The 18,428-nt window shown below is 43.9% G+C and overlaps 1 protein-coding gene across 2 annotated transcripts in view; it reads left to right on the top strand.

Annotated features, from left to right (window-relative positions):
• CUX1 (cut like homeobox 1) overlaps nucleotides 1-18,428 on the top strand; it is a gene marked incomplete at both ends in the record, with an annotated part of 226,106 nt that overhangs the window by 185,001 nt on the left and 22,677 nt on the right. Inside the window, 3 exons of one of the 2 annotated variants that reach the window (XM_079545065.1) lie at nucleotides 4,728-5,030; nucleotides 9,316-9,504; nucleotides 14,293-14,557. The exons of the other annotated variant lie outside the window; for it this stretch is intronic. Of the exons in view, the coding sequence (XP_079401191.1) occupies nucleotides 4,728-5,030; nucleotides 9,316-9,504; nucleotides 14,293-14,557 (757 nt within the window). The remainder of the gene's footprint in view (nucleotides 1-4,727; nucleotides 5,031-9,315; nucleotides 9,505-14,292; nucleotides 14,558-18,428) is intronic. 2 annotated transcript variants of the gene reach the window in all.

The raw sequence follows: 18,428 nt of genomic DNA on the forward strand, positions 1-18,428 counted from the left end.
GGATCTCAGGCGACCTGCCAGGGCTGCCGTTGTCCATTAACTCATCTGTACGAGTAGGTGAAGGCGGGCCCTGAAGTATCAAGTGCTCTTTCAAGAGTTTGCCAAGAAATCTCCTATCTGTATCTGTCTGCTTTCATCTTCTGTACGAATCGGCCATGGAGAAGGGAGCAGAGCACAGGATGCTCACTGCCCTGCCTGGCGCATCAGCACTCCTGCCGTTCCTGGGGAACAACTTGGGGTTGGACGGCACAGATCCGGAGCCTGGGCTGCGGACACCGGGAGAAGCGGTGCATCAAAGCGAGTGCTGGATAAATCATGTTTGGGTTCCTGTCGGAATGTCACGGAGTACCCTGTCATTTTGTTTTAGCAACTTGTCCTTCCAAATGCGCAGTTCGCCTTATGGCATGCCAGCAGTAAAAATGTCACTTACAATAATTACTTTTTGGTGAAAATGCTTGCTGACTTCCTACCTTCAAGCTGTTTTTTACACAGTGGGGAGATAATAAGAAATGACTTTATCCTGACTGCTCAAATGAACACTAAATGGAATTTAGGTTATTATTACTGCAGATAGAGGACTCTGTATTGAAATTTAAATAGTGGATCAGATAAACTACAGAGATTTGTCTCTGAAAATTACAGTGGATCTGCTTTTCCAATCCACTTCTCCCCAAAACTTAAGGCAGCTGTTGTCTGCCTGCTGTCTTCAGATACAGTATTTTTCATAATCCTTTTAGGGGTCCCTAAATACCTTCTGCGTTTCGCATGATCTTCCCCAACTTCTCTGTGCTCCATACCTTGTTTCCCCTGAGTCACTTTGAAGCCTATTAGCTAAGCTCACGTTAGCAGTGCAGCAATTCCTGGGCAGACGAAGGACAGGATATCTGTATGGTCGTGTGTGCTGTGGGTGCAGGCTGTCCTGCTGCTTCTGTGCAGAGGCTGTGGTGGAGAAGTTGCATTGTGCAGGTGGAGGAGTTGCTGTGCATCACCAGGATGGGCTTTGGTGGGATAATCATAGTCCAAAGCATTTACCATGTTCAGGCAATTCAGGAGCTGGTACCAGAGATCTGAACCCAGCATGAGAATGGTAAATTTTGTCATTGGAGAAGAACAGGAGAATCAAATGTTAAAGTTTGGATAAATACCATAAGTAGTGACCTGAGACCGTCTCAGGCTGTCTCACTTTTCCAAACACCATCATGATAGAAAGCGATTAAGGTACAGGGAGGATGGATGGAACCAAGGCTATTGCTGTGAGCAATGCAAGACCACACCAGATTTTTTGCATCGATATAATTAAGACAAAGCCAGTTTGTTACAGTTCTCAGCCAGTTCTGAAAGGAGCTCCAACAGACCCTACTTATACACACTAAATTATGTGCAGTTTCCTGATAGGGATGAAGCAGATGGGCAAGCTGTAATATGGTGCTGGGTTTTGTTGCAGTTGGATGGTTATTCAAGAAGCAATTTTATATTTGGAAAGTAGTGTTTAGAAAGAAAACAAAATTGGGAGGTGTTTGTATCATGCTGACCTTGTTTCTAGTCATTCATTTACCTTTATTTTAGATTCTGTGTCCCTCTCTAGGGCTATAGTAGGAAAAAACGAAAGTGAAGAACTTCCTGACATGAGAATAAGGATTGTATGTTTTACCAGCAGTGCTGTCTGCCCAACTAATGCACGTTGGTTCCCCCAAACTAAATCAGATGTGTTTCTCTTCATGAAGTCATGCTTGCCTTCAGAGACCTGAAGGTTCCCATCAGCAGCCCATCCTTGGTGTCGGTATCCAGTAGTTGTTCTGATTTCGCTATGGATGGAGGCCAGTCACTCTTGTCAAGTGTTTCTGATGCTGGATGTCAGCTCCCAGTACTTGATCTGCATCTGATTGTTGTTTATTTGCACATACAGATGTGCTTTTAACAACGGCTTGGTAAAGCCTGACTTCCCTATACCCAAAAATGAATTCTGAATGAGTAACGTAAGAAGGACATGACTTTGGCCTTCCATGACTGGGTTGCAGCTTTAGAAGATTTGCATCACCTAACTGCATCTGTGGGGCATTTGAGTCTTTAATGGCACTTGTCAGTACCAACCTGAAGATATGCAGAAGTTACAACAAGCTCTTGATCATTTTAACTGCCCTTGTTGAACTGCATCTCGTTGCCATCCTTGGGCCCTGACAGACAAAATCATTCCTCCAAGGTAGCATGGGGAGAGCTGTACAAATGCAGGGAATGGCTCACTTATGAACTGGGTCATCCTTAAATTAGGGCTGTTTTTTGGTGAAGTGTGGGAAACAGAACAGGATGTAAAGAAATGCACTCCCTTATTTTGATCAGAAATGTTTGATTTTGAAAGCTCGGTGTGTATTTTTCACACGTCCTGAATTTGTTTCGTTGTCCTGTGAGGAACTTGGGAGAAATGAATACAGACAAATTATTTCGTAAAACATCTGAAATGACTGTAGATTGACAGTTTAATTTGTAATAGTGAACACATCCAATTTTCCCTTTGTTCTGTCGGCAATCACTTCTACTCTAAATGTCTACTTAATTTTTTAATAGGTTAACGGGAAATGTTTGCATTATTCAATTATGGAATTGGCTTTTCCAAATAATGGTCCTTTTCCTCCAATATTTGTGTCACATTTAAAATGTTTTTTTTTTTTCCAAAATGGAAAAGCTCCAGAAGTGAACGGGGAACATATTTGGAGTTATTTGTGGTTTATGCACATAATGTCTCATTGGAGCCATTCTGCACTTGCCTTTCGTTGGGAGGAAAAAAACAGTTTGTCATCTGTACTGCCTTCCAAAATTAGATCCACATAATCCTACCTTTTTGAGTAAATAAGCAGCAGATTGGTCTTAAAAATGAAATTCAAGCAAGCTCTTGATATGTGATATAAAAAATAAATAAGCTAATATGTGAGCAACATCGAGCATCGCAGTGATAGATGATGGCAGAGATTACCTCTGTTGTTTACATAATTAGGCTGGGCAGGGAAGGAGAGGGAGGAGGAGGCATTACGGAACGCTTTGTTGACTCCTGCATGGGTGTTGGGTGGTTTTTTATTTGGGATTTTTCTGCACTCCGTGCTTGCGCGTGCTTTGCGGCGCACGGATGAGGAATTGTATAGGAAATTTGCAGCTGCTCTAGTTATTCAGTAAGATTTGTGTAAGCTGGCACAAGGGACAAAATTAGAGGGAAGTTGAGCGAGTGGTGCGCTGTTTATTAGCCAGGCAGCCATAACTTTGACCTTGCTGTGGGTTAAAGGACGCAGACCTGAGAAGAAATCTGTTTATCATGTAGGGAATTCATGCCATCCCTGACAGTGTACAGTGAACAAGATGGATGATCTGCCAAATTGGTCCCTCGCATGGGTGAATCAGGGCGAATTTACAGTACAATTCCTTTGCTGCTCTCGATACAAAAATAACATTTGCTGGGTTTTATATTCGGTTGTATGATGACCCGGGGTGAACAGAGAGAAGAAATAAGATTTGCAAGATCCCTCTTGCCTTAAAGATTTATATGCACCTCGCTTTCCCTTTATGCCTGCCTGTTTTGCATCTCTCACAGAGCGCTAAGTAAAAGCTCTGTGTTTGAGAGACAACTTTCTGTAAGTGTGTCAGGGAACCTCTCTTAAATTACGGAGTCCTGGAAGCTTCTGTTGCCTTGAACAACACGATTGTGCTGCGAACCCTGCGCCGAGTGAACCCTACTTGAACTTACCCAGCATTTCCTGTAGTGCTGAGGATGTGCTTCCCATACTGCCTGAGCTGCGTGTCCGTGGAGCCCAGGCAGACTGTGAGGATTTGGCAGTGTTGTGGACGGTGAGAAATGGTGAAATCTGGTGACAACCATCAGCTCATAGCAGTGGCTGCCATTGTAGTGATGCAGTGCTCAGAAAACACTGTTGTAAAGTGAAGTCCTGTTGTAAAGAATAGGATTTGGGGTATGCTTGGCCACTGCGTGATGAAGAGCATTTTATTAGAAATAATTGTGAGCTTACATAGGGAAAACAGCATTTTGCACAGAAACTATTGTTGTTGGCAAATTAACAGATTCCAAAAGCTTCCTTTCAAAGTGTCAAAATAACAGATTTGGTTGTCTCCTGATCCACTCGCCATCTTTAGGTTGGATTCTCAAACACATTAATTAATACAACATAATTGCAAGCCGTATTTTAATTGTGTTAAGTTATTCCTGGGCAATGAGAGGTGCAAAAATGTGATGTGAGTGATAAGAAACAATATGAAATCTGTAACACTCTCAAGATACAAAGCTGTGTCACTTGTAGAAAATCCCCCGTGAACACGACCACATTGTGGTGATTTTCTTATAGTCACAGAAAGAGGTTAAACCTCTGTAATTGTGTATTACAGAGTGTTGTTAGACAGCAGTGTTGTGAAAGCAAAGCCAGAAAATTTCCTGACCAAGGGAATTCCTTGCAACCGTACAAACTATTGCACTTCATTTATTCCTGATTTTTATTTGTATATTCTTGTTTTTATACGAAAGAAAAGATTACTGAAGATAAACTAAGAAAATAATTCTGTTTTGAAAAAAAAAGGCTTTTCAGTAACCAAGTTGTAAGGAAAAGTGTTTTGCATACTTAGGCATTTCTTTAAGTAGGTAGGATATGAACGAGAAGGAAAGTTAAACAGCCTGCAATCAAAACATCACAATTATTCTAAAGCGGGGGCTTCTTTCTTCTTTTCAATTACAGAAAGCACTCCAAAGACTTCTGCCAGTTGCAGTCCTGCTCCCGAATCTCCCATGAGTTCCAGCGAATCGGTAAAAAGCCTGACAGAATTGGTACAGCAGCCCTGTCCTTCTATAGAGACCAGTAAGGATGGCAAATCCCAGGAGCCCAGCGAGCCGCCTGCTTCCGAATCCCAGTCCACAACCCCTTTGCCACTGTCGGGCCACTCAGCACTCAGCATCCAGGAGCTGGTTGCTATGTCCCCAGAGCTGGATACGTATGGCATCACAAAAAGGGTCAAGGAAGTGCTAACGGACAACAATCTTGGTAAGTCGCTTTATTCCCATTTCTTGGTTGAAACAAAGTGTTGGTGCTGTTGTTTTTAAGCTGTATTTTAGTAGATGTTGACAAGAACATTTGATTTTGACTCTGGCCTGGGCTTTCATCCTTCAAAGATTTTTTTTTTTAGCCAGTAAAGAAGTCCTTCTGGATTGTCACATCTACTTAACAATGTGTTCCCTTACCCTCACTGCCCTTAAGCTCTGGTTCTGGCTCAGCAGCCAGGTACCAGTCCCACCTCCCTAAATACAGGCCAGCAGGCTGTCGAGAGGACCAAAACCCCAAAACCAGTGAGGTCTCCACTGGAGAAATGCAGATTTCCCCATGCTTGTAGGTTCAGGACACCAGCAGGGCAGGCAGAGAGGAGGAGCAGAGGAGGGCAGTGTGATTGCCAAGAGAGGTTCATCACATGGAAGTAGTGTGCCTTAGAGCTAGGAGGGTAAATTCAGACTCAGTTGAGGTGTATGTGAATCCTTAGGTAACCGCATGGGGTCATTCAGTTGTTCTGCTTTGAGACATGCAAAGCAAAGGCTGCTTTTGCTGCAGATGAGGTTTTGGGTATCAAATTAAGTGCAATATTGATATGACTGGCAATATTTGGAATAGTCAGAGGAAATAACACATGTGAGCAGGTGAAATCCACGCTTAATACTGCCACAGTGCCTCTGAATCCTTACTTCTTTTTACCTGTTTAACAACTGCTTCCCTCACAAGGCACTGGGAAGCTTGAAGGAGTCCTCTGAAATTCCTAGCTGGAAGGCAGGCAGGTTGCACCAGTGTTACCTGCACGTTCATTAGTGCTTAGCATGTATCCTTCCCACCTGCATGGAGAGATTCAGAAGAGATGTCTGAGACGGTGGAGAGGAATCACTCTCCATACATGCCAATCTCCCACTGTTCAAGTATAACCTAAAAGATAAGTTTAGGTTTTGATTACTGATATTTCTATCAGAAGGATCACATCCATGTCATCTGAGCATGATGTCTGTGTCACTAAAAACTCCTTTATTTTAGTACATAAAGAAGCCTTTTTTTGGCTAGACACAGAATACAAGGTGGTGTTGTTCTAGATTTTACTAGGGTGGGGGAGGTTGCAAATTGTCATTAAATGTAATTGGGGAAGAAAAAAAAAAATAGGCCCTGATCCTGGGCATACCCTGCATGAGAGTGTGTTCCACTGAACCCAGCAGAATTACTGCTCATTCACACTGGGATAGGCTTGTTCAGTGGAGTTATGTACCAGACAGAGCCCCGGGTAAGAGTTTGCAGGCCTAAGCCTCTGCTTTTTGAGCAAAATACTGTTGAGTGCTGTGCCTGCTCTGGTGATCCAGGGAGGTTTGAAAAAGTATTTTTGTTTACATTTGCTTTGATGCCATTTTTACTTAGTCTTTTTTATTTCCCATGATTTTTGTTTTCCTACAGTGTGGCTGACAAGCCTAAAAAGCAGCAGAAGAGCCAGGAAATGTGCCCCAAACTCTGCATTAGGTGTGGAACCAGTTTCAATGTCTCCTTTTGTGCCCTCAGTGTGCTGCTGCACCACATTGACTTGGTGCACAGCTTTCTATGTCTCAGGCCACAGGGCCTTGCCAACCTGTCTTAGGCAACTGCTGGTGGCCCAGTTCCAACACCACTGGCCACTAAAGACCACGACTGTGTGAAACCATTCAGGGTGGCTCAGCAAACCAGACTTGAGTTTGGTGGGTCTCCCATCCCATGATTTTTAAGCATTCATTTTTAAGCATTCACTTGAAGCAGCAGACACCGTTTTAGCAAATGATGATACAGCATTAACACTGGGATGCTGCTAGTCCTCTCAGCCCCAAGATCGTGTTATCAGTGATTTCCTATTGGGCAACATCCAGCTTAGATAGCAAGGGAAGTGAATGCAGTGAGCTGCTGGAAGATTGCAGTATTGGGAATCGTAGGATGATAGAGCCATTAAGGTTGGAAAAGACCTGCAAGATCACCAAGTCCAACCATCAGCCCATCACCACCATGCCCACTGTGTTGCAGAATGTTGCAGAGAGGTCCAGGACTAGCCCTGAAGCTGGCATAATAGGCAGGAGGTTGCATCCATGAGGAGCTACATCAGTGGGAAAGGCAGTAGACAAAAAGACAGAATTAACAGAAGTTTCAGGAAGCCCGTGCTTAAGAACACTTAGGTTATTAATAACACTGATGAAGATGGAGTATGGTGCACCTGCTGCCTCCTGAGAATGGTTTCTAACACATTCTCCGTTAGCTCAGGAGTCTTTCAGGTGTTTTATGCTGTTCTGCGGTATCCTAGGATACAATAAGTGACACAAACATATTGAGCTTCTTCCTTAGCACCCAAAGAATCCAATGTTCTCTCCTCCCTTGGATTTTTAATTTCTAGGCTATGATCTGAAGGTCATTTCCTTCAGCAGCATTGCTCGTACCTTCCCTGGGATGCTCATCCCTGCCTTCTTTATATTCCAGCATTCCCTCCTGGTGGCTGTACAGCAAACCATAGCAGCTGCCTGGGTCACAGGTGGCCATGACACTCCTGGGGGGCTGCTGTGACCCACATCAGGTCCCACTGACTGCACAGCTCTGCATGGGTTGCAGTGCCCGTGCCGGTGCCTGAGTGTGGGCTTAGGGAGCGTGGGAATGCCAGAGGGAAGTCATTTGCAGAAGTAGATTAAAAGGTGTTTAAAGCAGCTGTCTTGGCTCAAAAGTAGCTCTTTTAAAGGTAAATTGATGGGTTCTTCCTGATTTTTTTTTTTTTTTTTAATGTAAAGGGAGAGAGCACGTTAACTCTGAAATGCAGATGTAAAATTAGCCCTGAATTACAGCTTTTTTTTTCTCATTTTCCTGTTGTTGAGTTGAAAGTTGAAAGACACTTAGGAAATTAAGTTCTGATCTTTGGTTTCTGTTCAGTCCGTAAGATCCATTTTGAGGGTTTGTTCTGGAGGTGTGAGCAGACACTTCTGAACCCTGTCCTTGCTTCCCTGTGCACCTTTCGTGGTCCCAGCTGCTGCCTTCCAAAGCCTTGCCCCAGTCCATCCTCATGGGCTGTGCTGCAGCTCCTGCCCGTTCCCTCCTTCCCACTTAGCCTGTGAAGTGAAAGAACTCACGAAGACAGGAGGCTTGGGGGACGTGTAAAGCAGAGGGAGATCATGGAGTCCGGCACAGGGAGGGCTCTGTGGACCTGATATTTTCGTTGGTCCTTTACTGTCCCTCAGGATCTGCTGGTTGCCACTGGCTGATACTGCTGGCACTGCTGGCAAGTAGATACTGCTTTCTGCTGGAGTGAGGGGTTCAGAAACCAGTGATCAGACACCAGAGCTCAAGGCCTCAACTTGAATGGGATAGGAAGATGTTTGGGTTAACTTGCAAGTCTGCGATAGATAGCCTCGCTTCCACCAGAAGTACCCAGCAGTGACTCAGATGACTCCAGGCTCTGTCTTGTAACAAAAGCTGTTGCGTATTAGGGCAACTTAGCTTAGGGAGAATGCTGAAGGGAAGGCTGTTAGGAAACCAGCTGTCTGTTTGGGCTTGTGCTGCACAGGCATTTTCCAGTCCTCAGTAAGTGAGATCTTAAGCATGTAAAACTAGTGTTATTAATGTGCTTACAAATGCCTCACACTGAAAACCATTTTTAGTTTTTACCCTGCTAGGCAATGGCATTTTAAAAGAAGTAAAAGTAATGATTAACCAGAAGCACTGTAGAAGCTGTAGAAACAGGAAAAACTGTTATATTGTAAAATGTGATTATCCACAGCCACTAAAACACTGTTAGAGCACAACAGCCAGTACAACACAGAAAACATTTACATGCCTTTGAGGACATTTAGATGACTGTTGCCGAATGGGTGCTGCATTGGTTTTGGTTCACTGATAGCTTGAAATGTTCGGATTGCCCTGCTGGAACAAAGCTGTTGCAGCACCTCCTGCATAAGAGCTGAGTAGCCTCACTGCTCTCACTGGTTGCCTGCTGAGCTGAAAGTTTGGTTTATTTTTAATCTCATTAATTTGGGGGTTGTTTTGCACACTGTTTCCACTGTGAGGTCCTTATCCCCAGAGGTGTTGAGTTCACATCCTTGTCATGCCAGATCTTAAGGATTAAATTAAAGCTCAATATTTATACCTTTAGTGGGTGGGGAGAGCTTTTATGCTTCTCAGTCTTTCTTTCGGGTTTGCAAGCAATTTTGAAGTAAGAATAAATGATGAATGATCTTGTAGATGTGGTCTGTCTTTTTAGCTTGCCTTGTCTGTTAGTGAATTCATGCCATTTTCAATTTCGTATTAGGTCAGCGTTTGTTTGGGGAGACAATCCTGGGGCTGACACAAGGCTCTGTCTCAGACCTGCTGGCTCGCCCGAAGCCCTGGCACAAGCTGAGTCTGAAGGGCCGGGAGCCCTTTGTCCGCATGCAGCTGTGGCTGAACGATCCCAACAACGTGGAGAAGCTGATGGATATGAAGCGAATGGAGAAAAAAGGTAACGTGGAGCAGAATGCTGAGTCATGCTCTCCTTTGTTTCAGAGATGACTGTGTTGTATAACTCTGCGTAAAGAGCATAGAGGCAACATGGATCCAGCAATACGAAGGGTGCTCAGACAGCTTTTTCTTAGCTTTATTTGATGCAAGCTCAAGCAGATACATCTCAGAAACAAACAAAACAAAAAAAAACCCAACCCTAACCATTCACCAGCTGTCATGAATTCATTGCTGTATTCTCCTATAGATTAATTACTGAGGCCCTAGTGTATCACTGATAACTTGCCTTAGCAAATGAGAAATGTGAGTTGGGGAGCTGGCTTTGGGTTGTTACTTAATGGCACTGCAGCTGCTCACAGATGTTGCGCTGAAAACCATGCTTTGATTCCTGAGAGAGCTTCTTGCCAGTCCTGCATGGATGGCCACTAAGAGGATACAAAAATGCAGCACTTATAAAAGGGTGTTTGAGAATAATGAGATCTGTGGCCCTCATAGGGATGGGGAAGGTGACAGTGCTCAGATGTGCTTGAGTAGAGCGGCTGTGTCATGAGCACACACCTGTGAGAGATTAACTTATTTTGCTCTCTTATGAGGAGCACATCTGACTAATCTCAGCCTACTCTGTGTATCTTAAATTCACTACTAGAAAACAGCAGTTATCCAGAGCCTGGTTTTGGTACATACATGTGATTTTAAAAGAGAAGCTCATAGGCTGCCATTACCAGCAGTTAACTGATTAATGATGTATCCATCTCTCAAGGTATCCCTTAATGATATTAGCTCAGACAGCATTAATCGTGTGCACTGAAAGCACTGCTGTTGACTGATGTCCTGAAAACATTAACACGTTTGATCAAGAACTTTGGGATTATATTAAAAATTACAGTCAAGGAGGTTCTGGGAAAAACTGACCTTGTGTGCTTCTGGGAAGAAAATCAAATCCTCGTTACAGAAACCAGTGTGATACGTGCAGGGCACGATCTCACCTGAAGCTGTGTGTAATCTGCCACTGGGAGAGTGATCCAGAGGGGTTTCCCACTTCAGCTGTAAAGGAGAGGGAGCCATGATGGTTTTTGCTGCATCAGAAATACAGCAGAGATAAAATTGTCAACTGGGTGGATTTTTATAGCCTCCAAGAGGGTTTCAGCCGTAACGCAGGAAAATAAAATAAAAATAATTTGAAAGTAGTTCTGACAATATCCTTTCAGAACTGTTTTCTAAAGTGGATTCTTATCAAATGCTGTGCAATACATATGCTGTGTAGATGGCACCTGAGCAGAGGGAGGGCTATAAATCATCTGAGTCTCTGTGTTGAGCTCCTGAACTGTGTCAGTGTTGGCCTCATCGCAGAGCTCTCTGCAGTGAATTCAGCCCTTTATTTTCTGCAAAGTCCTTTTCTTGCAGGTAAGGATCCTGCGATGTAACCTTTCAAATTGCACCAGAACCACATGAAGAATTTAACTTCCCCTTAAGCTAACGTCAATTAAAGAACAATGCAACTGTATCTGCTACCAGTAGAACATTATTATCAATTATTTCTCTTCCACAGTTTATTAGGAGACTAGATTGATAATTATGATAAAGCTGAGCTGCACATCTCTCCTTTTTTTCCTCCTGTTGTGCCAGTCTGATGTTTATGCCATAAATGCCCCTTTGTAAGAGATTCTGAAGCTTTGCAATGTACATTAAGTAACCTCATGGAGGAAGCTGGGGGTCACGCTCACTAGGCTGAGACACTCTGCACTGTGTTTTCTGCCAAGGAGGAGTTCATTCCCTTCCTTCCAACCTCCTGGTGTGTGTGCTGCTGGTAACGTCACACTCCTCACTGAACAGTACTGAAGCCTGCTGTCAGGAGAAAATTTAATTCCCTTTATTTCCCCATTATTTCACTTTTTAATAATCTTGTTCAATACTGCATAAGATAAAAATTATATTAAAAGGGGCTCTGTTTTACCTCAGTGGGCAGCTGCTAGCTCTGCTTCATCTGTGGCTGAGCACATGCTGGGGAGTCTGCCCGTAGGAGCACAGGGATGCTGGGCTGGCAACAGCAGGGGGAAGATAGAGGTAGTAAAACTGAGCAGATGGAGCTGGCCCTGACAGGTTGATCTCAGACTCGCATCCAGACCTTTGCCCAAATAATGCGTGTGGTTTTTTTTCTTTAGTCTCCTGAGAAGTAGAGACCAATCACACACCAAAATCAAATGTCTTCAAACATCAGGTGTGTTTGCAATTTGGATTGCAGCTTGAGCCTCACTGTTTGCTGGAAATGTGCTCGGTGATCTCCTCATGTTGGCTACACACAACGCATACGTTTAAAATCAGAACTAAAAAGGAAAAGCTGTTATAAAGTTTCCAGAGAACTTTGCTGAAACCTAAATACTAGTTCAGCATGAGGCCTCGTGCCAGGTTTGTGCCTTTGGCCTGATGGAAGACACTGGAGGTGATCAAGACCATGGGAGATGTGGCACTGAGGGACATGGACAGTGGGCATCGTGGCCTGGGTTTGGGTTGGACTTGATGATCTTAGAGGTCTTTTCCAACCTTAATGATTGTGTGATTCTGTTTGTTCTAATAATGTATTGTTCTCCAGAAATGGTTACGTCCTAACTGCGGGATTTCCTTTTCTTTGTTTTTATGTTAGAGGCTCTGGGCAGCCTGGTCTGGTGGTTGGCAGTTCTGCCTGTGGTGGGGGGGTTGAAACCAGATGATCACTGTGATCCTTTTCAACCCAGGCCATTCTATGATTCTGTGAAATATGTACATTTATAAAATTGGTTCCATTCACACAAGAAACCCAAATAAATCTCTGCACCTGTAGTGAGGTTATGAGCACAGAGGTAGGCGCAGGGCATAGCGTTCTTCCCGAGCTGTCACAGCTGTGTGCTGTCTTTAGGAGCCTTCCTGGGAGCTCTGAGCTGCCATAAATGCCATCCTTTGGAGGGCAGGGAGAGATGCAGAACGTACCATCACCTGACCAAACTGCAGCACCTCCAGCTGGAGATAGCCTGCACGCTTCTGACATCTTCCGCACCAGGGTCTGTTTTGTCTCATGGCCTCCCTTAAGTTGCTGCACACTGCTGAAGGAGTAGAGGCTCCTTTGGTTGTGTTGTCAAAATAGACAAGGGAACCTTGTGTATAGTTTGCATATCAGTACAAGTTTGGAACAACATCTGGGAGTCTTTGAAATCAAAGGCATTAAGTGTACCTGCAATCAATTCACAGTGAGTGGAACAACTTAAGTAGGTGATTTTTAATGAAGTTTGCTGAAAAATAATAATAAAAAAGGAAACAAAAAAAAATTTTTTTAATAGTTACTTCAAGCAGACGCAGCATGGCATCATGGCAGAGTGATGGATCATTAGCAACTCACGCTCTGTTCCGTATCAGTGATCTTACACAGTAGGCAATCTACAGGTAATCTGTCATATTCCGAAAGAACAAAGTGAGGGCCATGCAGATACCCCCAAAGGTTACAGAGCACATTCAAAATTCACTTCAACAAAAGTAAGAGGCTGTGTAAAAAGGTCCCAGTGGACACAGCTCTGTGTAGAGGACAGGATGGTGGTACCCACTGGAGGCAGAAGGCCTCGCCAGACCTTCAGGGCTGGCGTGCGTGAGAAAGGCTCTCAGCATTTCAGTTGGTTTGATTGCATCGGATTTCTCTTCTTTGTGCACCCTCAATCTAAAGGCAGAGCTGTGCAGAGAAAGAATTTATTTTTTTCTTTTGAATAATTTGGTTTCTGGCCGGTGTGACCTGCCCTGCATTGCTCCCTGGCTCCAATCAGTGCTGCTGCCTACTGGAGATTTACTGCCTGCCTGATTGATGTCGGGCTGCTGTAAGCTGGAACAGAATAGGCAAGGTTATCAAATTGCAGCTCCTGAATACCTAAACTCTTAAATATCTAGAAGGTATTTAACAGAGCATTAAATATTTTATTCACAAGATTCATCTATACCTGCAGTTTTCAACCTCCTCATTAGCAATGCTTGTGCATGGTGCTGCCAGGTACAGTAAATCCCACCTGCCTTTGCCCAGTGTAAATCCATCAAGACAGTGACAGCATTTGCTGGGACTCTCCTTGCAGGATTTTTCAGGATAATTCAGTCCCTGTTGGGGAGGAGTTGGCGGTGGCTCACAGCCCCGGAGCTGCAGCAGCGCAGCAAGAGTTATTACAAGTACAGGCATCTTTAAAAGAGCCTTGTATAGGGGAGGAGGATGCTGTGGGCTGTTTTCCTTTCATAACCTGTCACTGCTCTAGCAAAAATGTGGAAGAGAAAGCAGCAAACGGCGGGTGGGTGCGCAGCCCCTCGCTGGGATGCCTGGGCTCCGGGCGCCATCGTGTGTTGGAGATGGAGCTCTGGCTGCCTGCAGCTCCCACTGTGCTGACTGAGAGACCTGAAGTGTTAGAGAAACCCTCGTGTTTAACAACCAGAGCCGTTTAGGCTCTTAGTAGCTGTGCTATGATGGTGCTTATGTGGAAGTTCATCACCCCTGAAATTGCGAATTTAAAGCACATCCTGCTATCTGACCACTGTTACTCACATCCTGTATCCACTGAAAGAGCAGAAAACTCAGGCACGTTTCCAGTCGATTCACCCTCTTTCCTTTCCTTCTATCTTGTTTTTCTGTCTCTTGCATCTTCCCCACAATTGCTTCCCTCCTGTTCCCCCCGCACAGCCCATCCGTGCAGCCTCAGCCTGTCACCTCCGCGTTTATCCCGCAGCTTGTACGTTCATTGATTTTGCATTTGTATTCAGCCGGGGCTGATCCCATGTGCCTCTCTTTCAGCCTACATGAAGCGGCGACACAGCTCTGTGAGCGACAGTCAGTCGTGTGAGTCCTCCTCCACTGGAATCGACTACAGCCAGGGTGCCAGCCCACAGCCACAGCACCAGCTGAAGAAGCCCCGGGTGGTGCTGGCACCAGAAGAGAAGGAAGCTCTGAAACGAGCCTACCAGCAAAAGCCATACCCATCACCAAAAACCATTGAGGAACTGGCTACGCAGCTCAACTTGAAAACCAGCACCGTGATCAACTGGTTCCACAATTACAGGTAGGAGATCTCCCCCTCATAAAGAATTTATTTTATTGGTTTTGGCCGGGTGCTGCTTTCTTTCAGCACGTTGTGTTCTGCTAGCGTGTAGTGGTTGTACAAAGTGAACGGTTTCGACAGCGGGGAGGTTCTGACTAACTGCAGTGCCAATGCTCCAGCCTAATTTGAAGTCATCCCTGAGGATGAGCAATCTTCACATACTGATGTAAGCAGAGCTTTTAGACAGAAAGTCTTGCTTTTGGGATGGGCATTGATCTAGAGATGTCCACTGCTGTGCTGAATATTTATAAAGCCTGTTGCAGTAAGCAAGGCTGGTCTTCTTTACTTGCATATGCATAAACAGACACGCTCACGTGTATGTACACATAGGTGTGTGTTGTACATTTTATACCTTGGTAGGGATTGCTTAGAAGTGTCCTCTACTGGATGGCATCAGAATTACAGTGCTTCATCATGCGTCTTTGCAGAATAAGAGCAAAAAATAGGTTTTCTTCTATGTCTTGGATCACTGAGCTCAGAAAATAGACATGATGCGTGCTGGAAGCTCTGCAGTCACAAAGGACAGAGAACTGATAACCTGAAGTCACATGTTGCCACAGACTTATTTCATTATTATGATTAAATCATTGAGTGCTGTTGAGATGAAATTTGATGTTGGGCTGTTCAGTTCCTTTTTCTTATTAAAGGGAACCTTCTCAACATTTGGAGAGTTGAAGGAGGTTTTGGCCTAGAGACTCCAATAAAAAGAAACAATGCTGGAATGGCGTGTAAGAATTAGAAGCATTTGGATAAACATATTTTCAGCTGTGTTTAGGATTGGGAATCTTAATTAGTTCAGCAGACTTTTCTCCGAGAATTTGTTCTAATGAATATTAAACAGGTACAGTTAAGACACCAGATTTAATGCCATTCTGCTCCTTCACTCGGAGCCAGTAATGTTCCTAATTATTCTAACAGCGGCTTGCTAAACTTGTTTGTTTTTAGAAAACTGCTAACATTTAAAGGGTATTTTCCACTTTAGCCCTTCTCAGCTTTTCACAGGCAAGTTGCTGAAGCAGAAGAAGCACGGTTTAATGAGATATCTCAGAAATATTATGTACAATAGTAAAATAATGTTTATAGTAAACAATATAAAATTTAAAAATTATAACCAGCCAGTAATCATATTTACACTGAATTTCATTGACTTGAATTCGCTACAGATGCAGCCTCTTTCACTGCTCAGTTCTCCAAATACAGGCCTCTATTCCAGTTCCCACTTCTAGGCAATTATACACAAGTTGGAGGAATGCCTATGAAAATATGTTCCCTTCGGCCTGACAGCAAAATGTGCTGTTCTCACTTAGGCAGATGAGTGCGGGAGCACTGGTGGCATGTGTCATCTTCCTCATTATCATCAGATCTCCTGTTCAGGCGTGCTGTGAGAAAGCGTGACAAGTCATGATTGATCGGCGTGTTTGGCCACACCAGGCCGTACGTCGACGTAGGCTCGTGCTGACAGTTGTATACAAAAGAAAAATGCATAAACAAGGTGCTGTAAGCTGGTGGGTAGCACGAGCCTCACAGCACGGAGTGGTCTGGACCTGTTCCCAGATGTGCTGCTGCTGAGTCCGTAGGACTTTAAAGAGAAGCTGCGAGCCTGTTTGGAGCAGCACTGAAAATCAAATCATGTGCCTGTTCCATTCCTTCAACAGTAACTTTCTTAGCTTTCATGCATGGAGTACTCCTAAAACATTTGCAGGACGTCACCGAAAAATACAGTTTAGGAGTTCTCCTAGGGAACAGAATCTTGCTGTTCTGCAGCTCATGTGTTACCACTAATTGAGAGACTTTTCATCTTCTTCAGGCCATACGATTTTATCTCCTTTATTCTCCTCCCTCTTCTTTTTACACTGCAGAGCCTTCATACAGAAGCAGTTCCACACCTCGGGCCATCTAGCTGTTCTGTAACATTAGTTTTTCCTTAAAGAGCAATTTTCAGGGAGGGACAGATTAGGACACTTTAGTCTTGCTGTCTCTTGGGAATGTGGTTGCAGTGATGCTTCCTTTGGGATCCAGCTCAACACTCACTTCCCAGAGATGGCTGCTACAACAGAATCTGGCTTTTTGCCTACCAGGTGGGAAGTCAGCAGTTGCATTTATTTGCCACAGCAGAAGAAACTTCAAAAAAAAGTCCTCAGCAGGCAAAGGAGTAATTCACTTCAAAATAGAAATAAATAGGTATAAGGGATTTTGCTGTGTTTGCAAACTTGTTCCAGACTTCTGCTTTGTATCTATACCAACTGCAGAGCTCTGGGAACAACAAAAATAAGAATATACCTTGAATTAAGACTTGCATTAGTGAAGCCCTGTAAGTAGCATCAGAGTCTGATGCTCCATTGTCTTAGGAACTGCAAAAGAGCAGGAGGTGGGAATTGCTATCCATCTTCACATGGGGCTACTGGCACAGAGATCTCTGATATTTTGAGTTACACTGATGAATGCCAACAGGATGTGTTGTTGTCAAGGACAGCACCATAGGGATTTAATACTAAGTTAATCTGGAGCCAGATGAGACTCCAGGAGCAATGCATGGGGTGTGAATTCCACAGACTTTGAACCTGTGTTCTATAGGATTGTGGTCAGGTGTTCAGTGAGCATGTCATCATTCTCTGTCCTGCTGGAGCTGAGGTATTTCAAAACCTGTGCAGGCAGGAAGCTCTTACTCTTTCCTCTCCTGACTTGGGAAGTGTCACAGATGCAGCATGTTCTGTATCTGTGTCCATGCAGGGAGGTTATAGGTGTGAAGAGCACATGAAAATTGATGTTCCAGAATGCACGCAACTGATGGTAGTAGAAAATTAATGCTAGCACCTGTGGTCTTCTGTTAGGTGAAAAATATTCTCTTAGGGAAAATTACAGACCCTCTAAATCCTTCAGAAGTGTGGAGTCAGCAAGTAGTGCTGAAATACTCTCTTGCATTTCAAGTAAGTCAATAATATCATTAGCTTCAAAAGCAGTACTCAGTTGGTGTTTGCATTCATTGCATTTTCTTTCCATCACGTGCTGCCTTTGGAGGCAAGATGAGCAATAAACTGAAAATTCTTAGAGCCATCTGTGGGACAGAGTTTCACTTGCGATTTGCCAGGACCCTTAGCAGTCCTTCTTGGTAAAAACCAAAAGTGAAAGATCAAGTTCTGCTGGTCTGTGCTCTCATCTCTTATCACAGGTCATGGTGGTTCCCTCTTGGTTGCAAACCAGTGGTCGTAAGCTTTCCTGCTGGTGGCCTAGGCAGTGTTTGGGGGATTATTACATGCTTCCAGTAACAGGAGGCACGGGGTGGAACACCCGGCAGTTTCAGCCACGTGTGGAGTGCATTAATTCCCTTGAAATGCACTGCTTGCCTTGTCACTATTCATGTTCTGAAATCGATTTTTTGAATAAAAAATAAGACAGAAGTCAGACTAGCTGTTAGACTGACAACCTGTCACAAGGCTGTGCTTCCCCGGAGGGATTTCAGAACGACGGACTTTCATCTTGCTTTCTCCTTGGTGGCTGTTTTTCCCCCAATTTTTTCCTCATTACTTTTATGTTTAAACAAATTGTGTCTCATTTTTAGAGAAGTCTGAATTCTTTTGTATTTATAAGCTATTTTCCTCTGGATCTACTAGAAACGTATTCATAGTTTTAAAATCATCCCTTTTGTGGTCCAGCGTATTGTAAACGTTCATGTTCCTGATGTCAGACTTCCAGTGAGAATGAGAGACTGCAGAGCCTTTCATCTCTGTCCATGAAACTGCATCCAGCACTGTAAAAATACGGCACGAAATTATGAATGTAACTTGATTTAAAATCATAAAGAAAAAATTCTTAGGTTGTTTTTCACCAATCG

Source organism: Tetrao urogallus (genome assembly GCF_951394365.1).
Source record: "Tetrao urogallus genome assembly, chromosome: 20".
NCBI lineage: Eukaryota > Metazoa > Chordata > Aves > Galliformes > Phasianidae > Tetrao > Tetrao urogallus.